Here is a 16,492-nt window from a genome sequence, read left to right on the forward strand (position 1 = left end):
CAAAAAACACTCTCAGTTGTTGATTGGTTCTAAAAGTACATGCACACGAAGCTAGATGCAACGAGTTTTAATTCGAAGCTGAGATAAATTGCACTCATGATCCTCAAACGAGGTACAAGTGAACATCGAGCTCTATAATTCACAATTGGATTATGCACAAACCATTGATGTCTAATACACATCAATACACTAAATTATTAATAGGCACGGCTGACTGGTTAATCGGTTGTCGAGTAAACACTGATTACTCGATGGACTGTGTACAAGCAAATCGACGGAGAAAGAGCTAATCTCAAAAAATCTCCTGAGGCAATTTAAAAAAGGCTGCGGTTAAACTACCAAACATAAAAACAAGTAAGGTAATTAAGGTCATTTTTTAAATTACGAATAAGTATTAACAATTTTTCATGAAGGACTAACAATGGAGGATTATACTAGACCAAACACTCAACATCTTTACAAAGTGCATTATTTTCTGTAGCCCATCTACTTTGCAGTAGAGTATTTTCAACATTAACAACATATTATTGAGATGTGTCTCAGAATACCTGGAAATGATGGCAAAGGTTTCAATTATAACATTAGTCTATGTCCAGTTGTGTGTTTCATTCACCATAGCTCGGATGAGTATTTATACAAGCCATTTCTTTGGATTTCAGTCGTAACAGCACTGCCTGCGTATTCTTTAGTTCTGCCGTTGTTATAGTACAGGTCAGGGTTCTGGACCTGTAAATCTATTCAGTCATAAAGAGCACAGTGCCTCGACTAATTATGCACGTTCCCGTGACGCTGAGAACACGCAGAGAAAGAGTAAGGGGTTGTTGCACGAGAAAAAACTTAAGCAGTGAAGAGGAAGGGGTTTCAGGGGTGAAGGTTGCGAGACTATAGCCAAGGCAGAAACGGCGAAAAAGAAAGAGAATGATAAAGTAAGGGTTGCAGTAAATGGACATTAGTGGCCTTCGTTCTTTCCTGTGTGATACAAAACAATGTAGACAGAGAGAGGTGATGTACGGCCGAGGGAAGTTGATATGAGTATTTACGGTGTCGAATGTTGTTACTATGTAACGTGATTTTTTTTTTTTTTTTTTAGGATTAGTTAAACTGATTTTTTTTGGACTCTTAGTCCAAAAACTCGTTGGGTACTGATTAAATCGCAGCTGTAAGTAATATTGAATTTCTGATTGGTTGGCTTAATGGTCACTGTCAAGTCGAGTAAGACGTTATTTTGTTACATACTTACATCAAGAGAAAACAAAAATTAAGAAAAATAAACAAATCAAAATTATAGCTGACCAATTTTTCCAATCCATTTTTGGGATGGTTAAACAAATCAACTTGCTTTTACTCAGAATTTTTCTATGTAATGGAAATACAATTAAAAAAGCTTTTAAGTAACAACACGCTCACTTCATTATTAAGTGGACTGCTGTAGATGTAGGAAACGGATATTAACCACAGTTAGTGAAAGGATATTTTGTATCTTTAAATAACAAAAACTATAATTTATTCGAACACTTAACTTGCTTATTTTTTATTCTTACTTGGTTAAAAACATGTTTAAAGACACGCCAAAGATTTAAAATATTTAAACAATTTCTCATTCTAGGATATATTGCTAGTACACTTCTCCTCGTTGTTTTTGCCACAACAAAACGGTCTTTACAATTCTATACCAAAGTGTTTCAGGTTTGCATAAGTTTATAGTGAATACATTTTTTTTATACATTGTTATAGCTAAATCCTTCAAAGCATGCATGATCAACTACAATTGTCCATAACAGTAATAATATTTTAGATGGTTTAAAACAGTAATTTGAAATGATCCCATAAAAAGTCATGGAGCAGATAAGTAGCAGAATTTCCAATTATTACGTATCAGAATTTATGATAATATTTCGTTCTTTACTCATTTACTGCACATATACACGTAACTACTTTTTTACAAAATTGATCTTGAGCGTTTATTATTTCGTTGACGTCAGCAACACCTTAGCCTCACCAACACATCATATAAATGTACGTGCATAGTGACTGCCTATGTACGGGCACGACGACAAACGGCGAAGGCTAGAGAGAAGCGAGGCACCCTCCCCTTTTTGCCCCTCTTCCTCTTTCCAAGCGTCGCCTGCTACGTACACCAAAGCCGTAATTGAAAATTGATTTACGCGGTCCAGGCTGTCAGTCGGTCGGTCGGCGCGAGCAAAGATGAGAGGCAATGTGAGCGAGAGAAAACGAGATAGGGCAACACACAACAGCAGCACAAGAAGAGGGAGAAGGATAGAAAGGAGGCACCATCGTTGCTCGCTATGGGTGAACGCGACGGGACACCAACGTGGTGGTGCTGACTGTGTTATGCAGTCACGAGGAAAAGTCGATTATGTAGCCGGAAAGGAAAAAAGACTGAGCCACGTATAATGGAATGGCGTGTTTTTATTTACGTTTACGTCATACTTTGTTAATACGTTCCTTCTACGAATAATTTCTTCTGTGAAAAGTTTTCCCTTCATGTAGCGAGCTTAGTGCAAGGCTGCCAGTTCTATTAGCAACCCTTACATTGACACTTTAGTGGGACGAAGTAAAATAACTTCGGATTTTGAATTTCAATAAGATACTATCTTAATTTTGAATTGTACGAATATCAGTTCATGATTAAACAACGTTCTCCTTTCATTATTGGTAGGAAACGCAATGAATCAATTTTGAGATTTTAAAAGGTTCTATTTCAGTTATTAACGAAAAGTATCACCTTGATTCTTGATAGAAAAAGACAGCATTGTCGAATAAAATCCTATGACTAGAACTTAACATCTATTACATAATAAAGAGGAAGATTAATTACTGTCTTTAAATTATTGTAAGAAAAGAAAAAAAAAAAATTCCTTTGATTAGTTTCTATGAGATACAAGACTGCATAGCATGTTAAAACCATAAAAATGGACATGTTAATTTTAAAGTTATCTTTGCTAGGATACTTTATTTGAAATTTAATTTTAACTTGTAAAAAATAACATTCTAGTTAACACGTTACACAATTATAATTAAACTTTTGAGCTGTCGTAACATAAAATAAATGTAAGTAACCGTAGCCAGGCACTTAATGATTAATAGTTAAATAACTGATGATGCATGGAATAAAGCTACGTGCACCTCAGGTGATAACTGCACCTCCTATGCTACACTAATTAACTTCTCCCAAAACGTTATCAGATACAACCTATAACTATTGTAAAGAGAAACAGGAGGAAATAAGCTAACTTGAGTTTTCTTCTCTTTCTCTGACTCATGAAAACTCACACACCTCTAGTTGGCCAAGACAATTAAAACCACATATAACACGTGGGACTTTACAATTCCACCTTTGATCAATAGAGCATTGGAATCCAAACTTTACAGCGACGCTCCGTTGGAACACCATGGCCTCTCGACGACTAGAATCCACCAAGGGTATCACCGTATTAGGACTTTTGATGACGATATTTAATCGGAAAAAGGGAATACTCACTGCGGATGTCCTGTACACGGCTAAGGAAGCTTGTCCACTGATCAGTCTCGGAGAAGCTTAGTCGTTATACTTTTGTGACTATACTTCGACGTCACAATCTTATTGACTTTTGTTACGCTGTCATTTTAAACTTATCTGACCAACTGTGGACGGTGAAGAAGACATAATTTAAAAAATAACTAATTAAGTAGAAATCGTAAGTAACTAAAAAAATGAATGCCAATACATTTTTACAATAATTAAAATAACAATATGAGTCACGACCCATAGCAGAAAAAATTAGTTGAAAGATAAGCTTTGAATACCAGTTATAAGATACTTTGTCTCGAATTACTGGTATTAATTGTTTACTTCTGCAACGTTATCACTTTTAATACTGTATACTTAAAAGCAATATTGCATGCAACAATGCATCATATTGGATTCATTAACAATTAAATATTTTAAAAGAGTAGGCAGTTTAAATTAATACACATGGGCATAATTTCTTCAATCATTTTATTTAACCATGAGTTTGACATTTTCAGATGACGTTAAGTAAAAGATGCTTGTTTTATATTTATTTGGCAAACAACAAAAAACACTGTGAACCAGAATAAATTTTCTAAAATCAATAATTGTACATCGTTTTTAATATACTCATAAATAAAACTCATGGTGCAGTATGCGCCAAGAAAAATAAAGTGTGATATACAACCATTTACGTACTATTAATGGTACTCCTACTAGAGCTACGGCTGCGACTGCGGCTGAGACTACGAGTACCACTACGACCACGATTACAGCTACATCCATCAGAGTTAGATGCAATGTCGTCACTAAATCTTGTGGTACTAATACGACTTGTACTAGGAGTTACAAAGTTAGAAGTCAGTTGGAAATCTATTTGTTTCAAAATTTCTGTTGAATTCGTCTTGTATATCATGAATTTCATTATTTCTTCAAAAAATTGTGGTCTTGAAAGTGTTGCGTTTACAAAACTGACTGTTTCAAATACTTCTTTTAAGTGTTTTATGATAAAATAAACTGATCTCGATTTTAAAGTTTCAGCTCTGTAGAAATCAGCAAACAAAAAACGATCTACAACGTTTTCAGTCGTAATGCTATTAATAAGACTTATTTCACTTAATTGTTTTAAACCTTCGATGGCATATTTATCGGCAACAAGTAATAGTTTGGTAACATCGCATTCACCTGTTTTGAATTCATTAGTATAAATGTAATGCAACATAGATTCAACAGTATAATTATCGAAGTCCTCAATTTTTATTTTTCGCTCTTGATTTTCTTTCATGTCGTGCTCCAACATTGCTGCAAAAACAGAAGACCGTGATCCAAGCACGTTTCTGTGACTTGGAAATTCAGTGCCATCGTTTGACACCAGAACAATGTCACTAAATGTACCTTCCTCCAATAATTTACTAAAATCGTTTGATAATTGACATGATGTGTTACAAAATGTATTCAGTTCATTGTAAATTTTTGCACTCCATTCAATATTACAAAGAACAAACAGATCACCCTGTTTAACAGTATTCATTCTGTTGGAACTAACAACAAATTTACAAATACATTCAGATTTTAAATGTTGAATTTCATCATGTACTACTATTTCTCGTTTTCCCAAAAGATCCTCGTTTTCATCATAAATACTAAATGTACAAGTAACTGGTATGTCAGCTTTATCAAAAACACTCCATTCAAGAGACATAGTTAAACCTTCATTTGGGGATGTGTATCCAAATGGATAAACGCGCATGAACCATTGATTGGGGCCTATACCCCACACTGAAAATTTCTGAAAACAGGCAATTGTACATGTTTGAATTAATTTTACTGTTTTTTAGGACATCAAAGGTGAATAATAACAAATATCGACGACGAATGTATAGATACGAATATGTAAGTTATAATGATGTAGTGATAATAAAAGATCATCTAAGGTGCACAATTGCATAACTGATCACATAACTAAAAAAATACATGCATGTATATATTTTAATTAAAATTAACTTCTTTCTCTGAAAGGCTAATGTTTTTTATTCCTCCAATTTAAGTGGATCTTATTGAAATAGTTTACTTAAAAAACAATTGTAGCTCAGTTGGCTAAGACGAAAACCGAAGGCTATATTCTAAAATGCATCATTGATTGATAATTAATAAGTACAAGGGAGAAAATATGAAATTACCATCTGTCTTCTGCTCGTAAATCATCAATCAAGTTTATTTATGAAGTATCTCCAAACAGATTATTTTAAATCTTAGTCAAGTTTTTTCAAAAATTTTTCTGGGTGAAATTCTGAAATATTTTGTTGGTCTTTTTTCATTTTTTTATCTGCTATGAGGAATAAATACACAATCTTTTATTTCGAAGAGAAGAAAATTTTTTCGGAAGGAGAAAACGGAAGAAAAAAAATGTGAATTAATTTAAAGTTTTTGATTATTTTTTTTTTAGGTGTATAAATATCATTAAAGATACTGACATGGTTTTCAGGCAAAAAATCTATTGATTTACAATGTTAAAACATTATATTCAATGAAAAATTTCGTAATCTTTTTAATACGCCTAAGAGTTCAGTTTCTTAATGTTTTCTAATTGTCGATATGATCGAGTATCGATATAATCTTACAACAATATTCGTTACTACTGTACTACATTACCTACAGACGATTTGTTATTTACTCATACTACTGAACATTTTTTAAGATTGGTTTTTGACTGAGGAACGTACAAAAGTTGCTGTCAATTTATTGGCCCAATACTTCTGATTAATATTTCTTCAAGGTCTATTTTTTACTGCTACGTCAAAGTTAAATGTACTGAATATTTCATTATTTCTAAACTCTATTGTTTTGATTTTATGGAGGCAGGCAATCTACTTATTATAGACATATTCGAATTTTATTTTTTCAACTGTAATAATAGTAAAAAACATAATATTACATGAAGATTACTTTACTCCTAAATTCATTTCAGCATTACATGCAAGTGTGTCATCTTTCTTACGAACATACGTACTATTTTCTATTTAAAAGTTATAAAAAAATTAAATAAAATAAAAAAATTGTGAAGCAAGTTATCTTAAAAAAAAATAGTCAAGAGAAGTATTTTAATAACAATTTACTATTTAGCTTCAATATGAATTATTTTTATACAAAGTACAGTACTATTATGATAATTTGTACAATTTTTGAGGTCGAAAAAATTTCATCAGAGTAGATGAAATTTTAATTGGTCATATACAAGGATGTAGAATGATTTATGTGTAATCCATACCTGTGACTCAAAGTAAACCCCGTAAAGTCCGTATTGTTCGTGTTCGTGCGAACGAAATTTTTCTATTTTCCAAGTATACTCTAAACTTGATATTTTTGGTACACGTGTTTCTGGATTCATGATCAATTTTCACCTGAAATTATTTAATGCACGTATGTAAACTACTAAAATTAAATTAACTAAAATAAAATGTACTTAATAAATAATAAATGAGTACGTGAAAAAAATTAAATTTGGATTTCTTATACCTTTAAAGAAAAAAACAATTTCAATAACAACAATTTTTTTAGTTTTTTGAGCCTAATAAAATTATGTAGAAAATTAATGTATTACGTGATAAGTAAAAATCCATAAAAATATTGAAAGTGGTAAAAAGATGTTAACAAAGTTGAAAAATAAAAATCTCATGCCACTCAAATGGGAAATCATAGTTTTGTATAAAAGCACACACAGTAAAGAGGTATCTAGTGCTAATTATTTCCACTCATTTTGTATCTTTCATACAAATTGTTATTTTATACTCATGATGATATACACAATATTGTTGTTTTAATACAATACTTATAATTCTGATCTGATCTTGCTGATGATATTCATAAAACTTTTATCTTATGCTTTTGTCTGTTTTATGTTTAACTATACATACATATTTTGCTGAGTACTTAACAACAAAAAAATGTCATATTTTTTACTTCTTATATTGTATATTAGCGTAAAAGAACCTTAAGCTTTTATTTGAGGGTACTGACAAAATTTTCAAAATTATAGACCACGGAAATGAAACACGTGTTTTTACTTTTTTAAGGTTATACGTGAAAGTTTCCAAAAATTAACGAAATCATTAGAAAACTGAGAAAAATACATTGTATCTAAGCTTTTTTACAAGTGAATGAAAAACTCTTGATTAACAATATAAATAGTGTACGTACCGTTTTATGGTGGAAGAAGATTCTTGAAACACCGTCTTTAACAGTTTGTCAGCAGTACTAAGACAAAATACGTATCGTCAAAGCTATAAATGTTTTTGTGCTTTGTCTTTAATAGTTAAACTCACACACACATACTTACACATAAAAAAATTTAATCTCTGAGACAACTGAGTGATAAGTAAATTATTCCACGAATAAATAACTTACCAAATGCGTAGACATGCAACGTCATTTTACTTTAGAAGAACAAAGCGGCTTTCACCAAAATTTACTACGTAAAGACAAATACTCAACAGAAAGCACAAGAAAATACTTATGTTTTTATTTGCTAAGAAATTCAATATGAATAGTTCCTAAAATTCTCGGTACTGACAACAAAATGCGCTTGCAGAATTTTTCACAAAAATTAATATTATCACAAGAAAAATACAAGTTTTTACTGAAGTTAAAAAAAAAGTATGAAAAAAAAGGAATACCTACCGCAGCCTTAATAGTAGCGCACACTGAAAAAAATTCTCTACGATTTTGGCTGAACACACCACCGCCGTTTCAGCGGTTCGGCCAGTGGTAGTTGGCTGCAATACTAAAACAGCAGTGCACTTTAAGAGATTAACATTCCGAGTCGATTTGTTGACTTTCATAGGTGAAAAATAAAGTTTCTCTTTATCTTTGTCTCTTCAGCCTTGCTTTCTATTCTATTCTAAATAAAAATATAAATTTATCTACGTAATTTAAAAATTTTTTTCACAGCATATTAAAACATTTATTTACATACATTATCAAGAGGTGGAATAATGATACTGTAAAATGAAAAAAAAAAGATTTAACACAATGCCTACGGGCCTTATGTTTATGATAATTATTCTGAATGTTTACTTTCTATTTTACACTTTGCTTTTAAATTTTAACTTTTTTAGGAACAAAAGATATGTTCATCAATAAATTTTGCATTTACTGGCTTCTCTTGTTAGTTCACCAAAAATTAAATGTTGAAAGAATATAACATTTTTTTATTAAGATTCGAACAATATGTTATTATCTTTATAACTGAGTTAGTACTCGTTCCTACAAACATATGTTAGTATAATTTTTTTCATCCTTGAGTAGTACTAGAAAATTTAAGTTCTAAGTGTCAGTATCAATTTTCCCTCAGTATGGTAAGTAGAAAGACATTTTTTTATGCTTAAGCAGACTTTTTATAAAGTAAAAGAAACTTGTTTTGTGGAATGTCTTTAAAAAAATAATCTACTTAATATAAGATATTTTAGATTAAAATTTTGAAGGTAGGTGAAAAACAACCAAACCAAATTAAAACACCAGTCTGTAAAAATTTCATCCCTTCATGATGATTGAAAGCAAAGTAAAGATTATTTGAAAAGCGTGAAAATTTTGTTATTGTTTGGAGTTTGTAAGAGACATTAATCCTATTTATTTCTGTTGGTACATATTTTAATTGCCTCTTTTTTTGTGCACATTTTTAAATATTTTTATATGAAACACTTTTACATGAAGACTGTTTTGAAAAAGTCACTATTGGTTTTACTGTTCAGCATACGCATTTATGTAAGTGCAACATAATATAATATAATATAAATATAAATTTTTTTATAAATAACAATATTATATACAGTTTGTAAAAAAAGTTTTCAATTTGAATGAATAATACATGCAATAAATATAGCATTGGCATAAAAACTAAAAGCAGAATCAGTTTACATAAAAAACTTTGATAATGCAATAATAACTCATAATAATTTTTTACAAATTTTCGTAATAGTATTTAGAAAAAAATTTTTTCAATTGTTTTTTGTTTTTTCATCCACGTACTTTTTTTCTATCTCAATTAGTTTCTGTGAAATCTGAAAAAGTTTTTGAATAAATTTTATTTTAGTAAATTATATTATGTTCATTTTTTATAAATTCAAATGAAATTCAAAAGTTTCTCAGTCATACAATTAACATGCAAGGAAAAAAACAAAATTACGACGAACGTAACCTTATACTGTAATAATTCCATTTTACATTAAAGGATACAATTTAATATTAACTATGAGAATTTTATTCTACGAAGGTTTTTTTTTTGATAAAAGGTTTTATGTAAAAAATTACTCCAAAGTTTTTTTTTATTTTTTATTATTAGTACAGTAAATGAAAAAATATGTGTGAGAGCTACACTTAGGGTCAATTTCTTTTATTCTTGCATTTAATTAATCTTAAATTTGACTAGTCTAGTTCAAACATACAATTAGCTTTTTCTTGCAAAATTATTAATTTTAATTGATTTTCAATTGCACATTACATATTTATTGCTTGAAGATATTGACATAAGTAGTGTTAATAAAAAAAATGGGTGTAAAAAAAATTGAGATGCCTCCATCGAGATTCATTAGATACGGATAGGTAAAATGAATACTACACAACTTGGCTTGCAAAACTGTTAGCTGCTTGGTAACTGTCGTTTACCTTACATTGCATTTCTCAATTAAGTAAGCTTAAAGAATAGAATAAAATCGTTTACAGTACTATACTGATTATAATAAATACCATTTTTTCAAACCAATTTTTTCCAGTTCATAATATCTCAATATAAAGCTTGTTCTTTACTATTTTAATAGTAAAAATACATGTAAAACTGTTCATGTAATAAAAACTAAAATGGCAAATCATCATAAGTTGAATATGAATACGAATTCAGAGTCAAGGATCCGTCGTTATCAGTTTCGGATTTCAAAATATTTTGAAATAATTTATATTGTTTGCCATAAACGTCATTATTTCCTCAAAAATACGTGGTTGTAAGACTTTTAAGGTTTTAAAAGAGTCTGTTTCAAGTACTTCATTAAAATTTTTTAGTATAAACCGAAGTGACTCTGATTTTACAAATTGAGATCTATATTGATCAGCAAACAAATAACAGTTTGCTACATTTTCGCTAGTCATACTTGTAAGGAATGTTATTTCAGTTAACAGTTTTAAGCCTCTGATTAAATATCGATCAGCAGCAACAAATACGTTAGTTACATCGCACCCATCTATTTTAAATTCACCAGTGTAAATGTAATGCAGCATAGCTTTGACAGTCACTCCATTACATTTTTCGATTTTTATTACACGCTTTTGATTTTCTATCATATCGTGCTCAAGCATTACTGCAAAAACGGATGACTGTGATGCCAAAACGTTCCGGTGAGCCGAAAATTTTGTACCGTCGTTTGCGATGAGCACAATATCACTTAATGTGCCTTTGGAGTTTGTAGCTAGACATTGTAGATTCCAGTTGTTAAATACATTCTGTTTGTATGTATATTTTTTCCATTTAATAGAGCAATTAATGACCAAAACGTCGTCTTCAAGATTAATAATTTTGCTTCGTTCAACAAACTTTGTGAAACCACAATTGAATTTAGAATGCTGAAGGACATTGTCTGATACTATTTTTCGAGTTTGCAAACATTTTTCTTTTTTATCATAAAAACGGAATTTACAGCTTACAGGTATAAAATTCTCATGATAAATATTCCACTCGGCAAAAATAGAAATATAATTACTTTCTGTATCAGAAATGCCGAAAGGATAAATGCGAAAACTACACTGGCTTGTGCCCAAATCAGGTACTTCAAATTTCTGAAAAAAAAATATCAGAAATATTTTATCAGTTTTTAAAATTAAAAAACGGCTAAACCTTTCTGGCAATAATTACTATAGAATTACTTAATTGCGAAACATAGTTACAATCGAGTAGCGTAAAAATAATAAGTATGGATTGACTCAAGTTTTTTAAATATTAAATATTCAGTTCGCATAGAAATTACGTACTGAACAAGTTTCTTCTTAACTATTGATTATAAAATCAAGTAAGATAGTATTAAAATGGAAAAAAAATTAAAGAAGTATGTATATTATTTGATTATAACTTCATACCTGCGATTCAAGGTACTCTCCAAGATTTTTCTGGTATAAGCTAAATCCTTCTATTTTCCATGAATAAGCTGTTTTTGATAATTGTGGTGTTTCAGTGATTAACTCCATGGTAAAATACCGAAATTCAACAACTTGACCGCAGCCGTTTTTTTATTGTACGGAAATGTAGTTTTTAATAATGAGTATTCAATACACTTACAAACAATAGCTTAAAGATAATTCAATGATTTCCCCATCTATTCGTTACTTAACGGTTTAAACAATTTCAGTTTACTTTTATTACTTTTGAAAAAAGTACTACCTACAACTCTCCAGCTGAGCTTAACTAGAACAACTGAATTGTTTTGCTGTTTTATACGAACACTGGAAAACTTTTGGTACGTCATACTAACCAAACGTTAATGAATAAACTCTTGTATAAGCCGTTAATTGCAGATTTTCTAATTTATTAAGTTTCATTTTATATTTCACCCACTTCTTATACATGACTTTAATAGGTATTATCAGTAATCATACGTGATGCGTAAGCACTCAGTTGTCGTGCGTAAGGATGTTTTTCATGATGTCGCTAATCGCTTCTCACAGTATAATAGGTATAGGAGTAAGATGACAACAGATATCGCTAATAACGAGAAAACTTACTCATAAAATTGTGTTAATGGTGTTGCTTTTGTTTTGTCCTTAGTCAAACAGATTTGCGTAAATGTATAAGCAAGAATAATTTTATTAATGTAAAAATTAAATGAAAAGAACGAACGCTGTACTATACATCCACACGATTTTAAAAGCTTGTAGCCAGGTAATGTAGTTGACTTTTAAAAATTATCTTACAATAAATCAAGATATCAAATGTTGTACTCTTGTTCTTAGGACCATCAGAGACGGAACGTTGTAAGATAATAATAGTCATGATAATTCGCAACAAATTTTGTTGATTAGAATGATTTATAGTTGAGTGATGTGTGGTTTATATTAATTTTAATGTTAGCTTTCCAGTCTACTAAGACTCTTCTTTTAAGATTTTACTAATACGCAAATTTTTACCATAGTGACACATTAATTTTTATGGTAGTTTACGGTAGTTCTGATAGAATCTGTAAACTTTACGCTCAATTCGCTGTGATAAAATAATAGTAAAAAAGAGTTGACAAAAAGCTAGCAAGAAGTTCTATCTCAATAAATTCATGAAGAAGTATTACGATAACGACTGTCAGAAAAAATAAGTGTGGTCAGCTTGCCTCTACTTCTGTTAAGTAAAAAACGTATTAAAAAGTAAATATCTATATGTATAATCAATTATTATGCTATTTTCCACAACCTTCAAAGCAGCTGATTGTACTGTTTACCTCTGATAACTACTCGTGACTACTAATCTGCTCGTGTCATTCATGTGTGCTTTCTAAACTTTTCGCTCTCTCTCTTGAACTAGCCGCATAAGGTAAAGTACCCAATTGTGGTCCCCTAAATTTTGAGGTCAGCAATATAATAAATATTACACACACAAAACACCGATAGTATGCAAAAGTTATTTGTTTAATTCATTTTAAATGCCTTTTGAATGAAACTTTACAAAATTTATTTAAAATTTTTGCTTATTTATTTAATAATTAGCTTTTAAAAATATGACCTTTAAGACCAAATTTTTGAGACTAGACGGCGAAGTACCCCAGTTGTTGGACCATGCATATTCCATGGCAAAGACCTTGCGTACCCCAATTACTGGACCACTGTGTGTTTTCGCATTATTTACGCAGAGCAAGTATATTATGAGCTTTTTATGAAGATTTAGTAATTTATATTTACTATTATAGCCTTTTATTAAAAATTTATTAAAGTTATGATATCACAGTAAAATTTTAATGTTACAAAATATACCTAGATTTAATTTTAAAAAATGAACACTTAGGTATACAGTTACAAGAAGTTCTCGTGATACATTTGGAAATTAACTATCAGATTTTATATCGTACTGCAAATCATTAATCTGTTTTTGAATATCTTTAAGTTTCATTTCAAATCTAAATTTATCATCTTCAATCTTCTTTTTCTCTTCGATCAAACCTCTTTTAGTTTCAATAATTTCTTCTTTTTTTATTTTTTCTGCAATAACTTTTATTTTTTCTCTAAAGCCTTTGATAACATCTTTTGAATCCATTTCTGTCTGAAAATGTAAGTACCTCTGTGAAAAACAGTAAGGAAAATTGAAAGTGTGCATGCATCTTTTGAACTTTTATCATCAATAAAGGCTTGAATTTAATGAAAACTTAAAAGCATTAGCAACTTCTTCATAAGTAGGGTTATGTGAATCTGTTTATATTAAGTAATCGTACAACAATCATTACTGAGTCAATTGTGTGATTGAGACGGTAAATTATACTTACAGTAGCACTTTAAAACTGATTTACTGACGATTAAATCATTGTAATCAGCAAACTAAAAAAAAATACACTCTCACAATTGGGGTACTTCGCTTGAACAGTGGGACTGAGCAAAAGGGCCGGTAATTATGGACCGTTGTAATTGCGGGCCAAAAACTGGGGTACATTCACCATAAAGACACCTTTTGATGGACCATCGAAATTTTTAATGAAATTCTATTTTTTCAATTTTTTATTGGTACTTAATACGTCAAATCCTTAAACTATAAGCTTTCGGATCATATGAAAAACATTGCACAAAACATAATACAAAATTTTAAACCTGTATTTCAAAGTTGACGAAAAGCGCATTAACACCTGCACAACTTAACCGACTTGCTATACGCACTGCATATGACGATAATAAATACGTTGAAAAACATGCTAATTTTATGATAATCGGGAGAAAATTTATTTAATTCTTTGCTCAATGCCTTATGTTTTGATTTACTATTGACTTACAGGCATTAAACTTGATTAACAATTATTTATTAACGGTTAATTCAGATATGGACCATTAACTGGGGTAAGGAGACCACAATTGGGTACTTTACCTTATGCTAATCATTGGTAAATCTGTGTAAGTTTTCCTATAGAGTAGTTACGTATTTCTGATTTTTATCTATAATTTAGTACAGCTGATATTCTGAGAAGGTATCAATACAGAATATATCATAGTCTTGTAGACATTTTCGTAGCTTACTAACAGCTTAACAATATAGCTACAGTACACATAATATTAGTACTCTGTATTGGTATCAACATGTGATGATGAACAATTACAATTAAGTAAAACTACAATGGATAAAATCACTTATGAAATGAGTTTTTTTTTTTTTAATTTTGATGGCTTTCACAAAGCTTTTCTATTAAATAGACAAGTTAATTTTAAGGAATTTTTCCTTGCATTACAAAAATATTATATAAAAAATATAGAATATTTCATGTTTTAAAGAAAAAGAAGTACAAACGAACGTAAAAAAACAATAACATACTCTTATATTTAGTATTCTTACTGGTTTGATTCGTATAATTGATTACAAGCTTTATCTAAACTTTGCCAAAATGAGACAGAAGTTTTTGGGACGTCCATGTTCATTGCTGTTTGAAGAGTTCTCGGAGTTACTTTTATAACATCCCTTGAATCGATTGCCATTCTTAGTTTTGCATCTCCAGAAATATACATAAGATGAACTTTTCTGCCTTCGTAACCGCAAATCTGCATAGGCCAATACTCGCCCCGATTATATTTAAAAACGATATCTCCAATCTGAAATTCCATGACTTCTGAAAAACAAATATAGATGGTTATCTTATTTATTTGCTAGAGTAATTAAAACAGTGAGTATTCATCTTTTAGGGATGCTTCGTACTCTGAAGCATCATCAATTTTTAAATCAATAGTTATTTTCTTACTAAAATATGATAAAAACGATATGAAGCCATATTAACAAAGTCTTTATAATAAAATATTTTTTAAATTACATTTTCTACGTATCTAAGACATGCTATTTCAGAAAAAATTAATTGATTATTAGTTTACTTGATTTTAGATTGAATTAAGATTTTTAAAAATTTTAAAAATATCAATCGTGTCATAAATTATCTTTAACAAATGACATGCATGTAAACAAAAAATTATTGACCATAAGATGTTATCCTTTAAACGTTAAATACTTTTTGAAATTTAATTTGATAAGTCTGCATGAAATAGTTAAAAGGATAAAATGTTCTTCGAAAAATTAGTATTAAATTATAAGAAAGTTATTTACCATTCAATACACTTTTTTCAATTCTTATATCTTATATTTTACTGTGTAGATAAGTTAAAACCATTTTTCTATTTAAAAAAAAAAAAAATTACATTTAAAGTGAGACCGTATTGCATCCATAAAACACAATTGTTATAACAAAGTGAATAATGTAAGATTTAAAATAAGATTGTATTTTATTCATTTGCTTACAGTTTTTGCTGACGTCACTATTTTCTTGGGTTATGTCTTTTTTCAAGTGGTTTCTGATAAAAACTAAGTGAACTTTTTTTCCCTTATCTTTCTCAATTCAACAACAAAGAAAATCAATGTCTTGTACTTTGAGTCTTGGGCACCTATTTAACCAATTTAATTTATTGTATTCACAATCTATTGGGAGTGTATCCACATATTTATTAAGAAACTTACCTGTTGTTGCGATCTTTCTTCTTTTGGTTTACCCAAATTTTATCGGAATAAGGAAATAATCGTTAAAGAATAAACGTTTACTTGCTCGTTGATAATTATTTATCTTGATAGCTCTGCTTTATGCTTGAAGGGTTCTTTAAAAATTATTCAGAAGATAAAAAATGTAAACTTTTTAAAAGTTTTCATTCGATTTTTCAACGTAAAGAACAAAACCAGATTAATGTATTGAAAAATCATGTAATTTTGGATAGTTAATGCACATATTT

At 29.8% G+C, this 16,492-nt stretch overlaps 2 protein-coding genes and 2 long non-coding RNA genes across 4 annotated transcripts in view; 1 reads left to right on the forward strand and 3 right to left on the reverse strand.

Moving 5' to 3' along the window:
- LOC149373467 (uncharacterized) overlaps window positions 1-16,492 on the forward strand; it is a 101,586-nt gene that overhangs the window by 59,474 nt on the left and 25,620 nt on the right. The window lies entirely within an intron of this gene.
- Window positions 4,041-8,220, reverse strand: LOC149373468 (speckle-type POZ protein B-like). Its single transcript, XM_089596810.1, has 4 exons — window positions 8,189-8,220; window positions 7,709-7,765; window positions 6,780-6,912; window positions 4,041-5,300 (listed from the first exon to the last, which is right to left on the reverse strand). Exons 3-4 carry the CDS (start codon window positions 6,897-6,899, stop codon window positions 4,203-4,205), a joined length of 1,218 nt encoding a protein of 405 aa, XP_089452936.1. The 5' UTR covers window positions 6,900-6,912; window positions 7,709-7,765; window positions 8,189-8,220; the 3' UTR covers window positions 4,041-4,202.
- Window positions 9,548-11,934, reverse strand: LOC106639853 (speckle-type POZ protein-like). The gene is made up of 3 exons (XM_089596206.1): window positions 11,630-11,934; window positions 10,624-11,332; window positions 9,548-9,567 (listed from the first exon to the last, which is right to left on the reverse strand). Exons 1-3 carry the CDS (start codon window positions 11,735-11,737, stop codon window positions 9,548-9,550), a joined length of 837 nt encoding a protein of 278 aa, XP_089452332.1. The 5' UTR covers window positions 11,738-11,934.
- On the reverse strand, window positions 15,068-16,333 carry LOC106639916 (uncharacterized). Its single transcript, XR_001339002.2, has 3 exons — window positions 16,227-16,333; window positions 16,011-16,153; window positions 15,068-15,333 (listed from the first exon to the last, which is right to left on the reverse strand). It is a non-coding gene; the product is annotated as an uncharacterized LOC106639916 (long non-coding RNA).

Source organism: Copidosoma floridanum, unplaced genomic scaffold (genome assembly GCF_036245765.1).
Source record: "Copidosoma floridanum isolate Cflo_tuat_1 unplaced genomic scaffold, Cflo_Japanese_pri ptg000030l, whole genome shotgun sequence".
NCBI lineage: Eukaryota > Metazoa > Arthropoda > Insecta > Hymenoptera > Encyrtidae > Copidosoma > Copidosoma floridanum.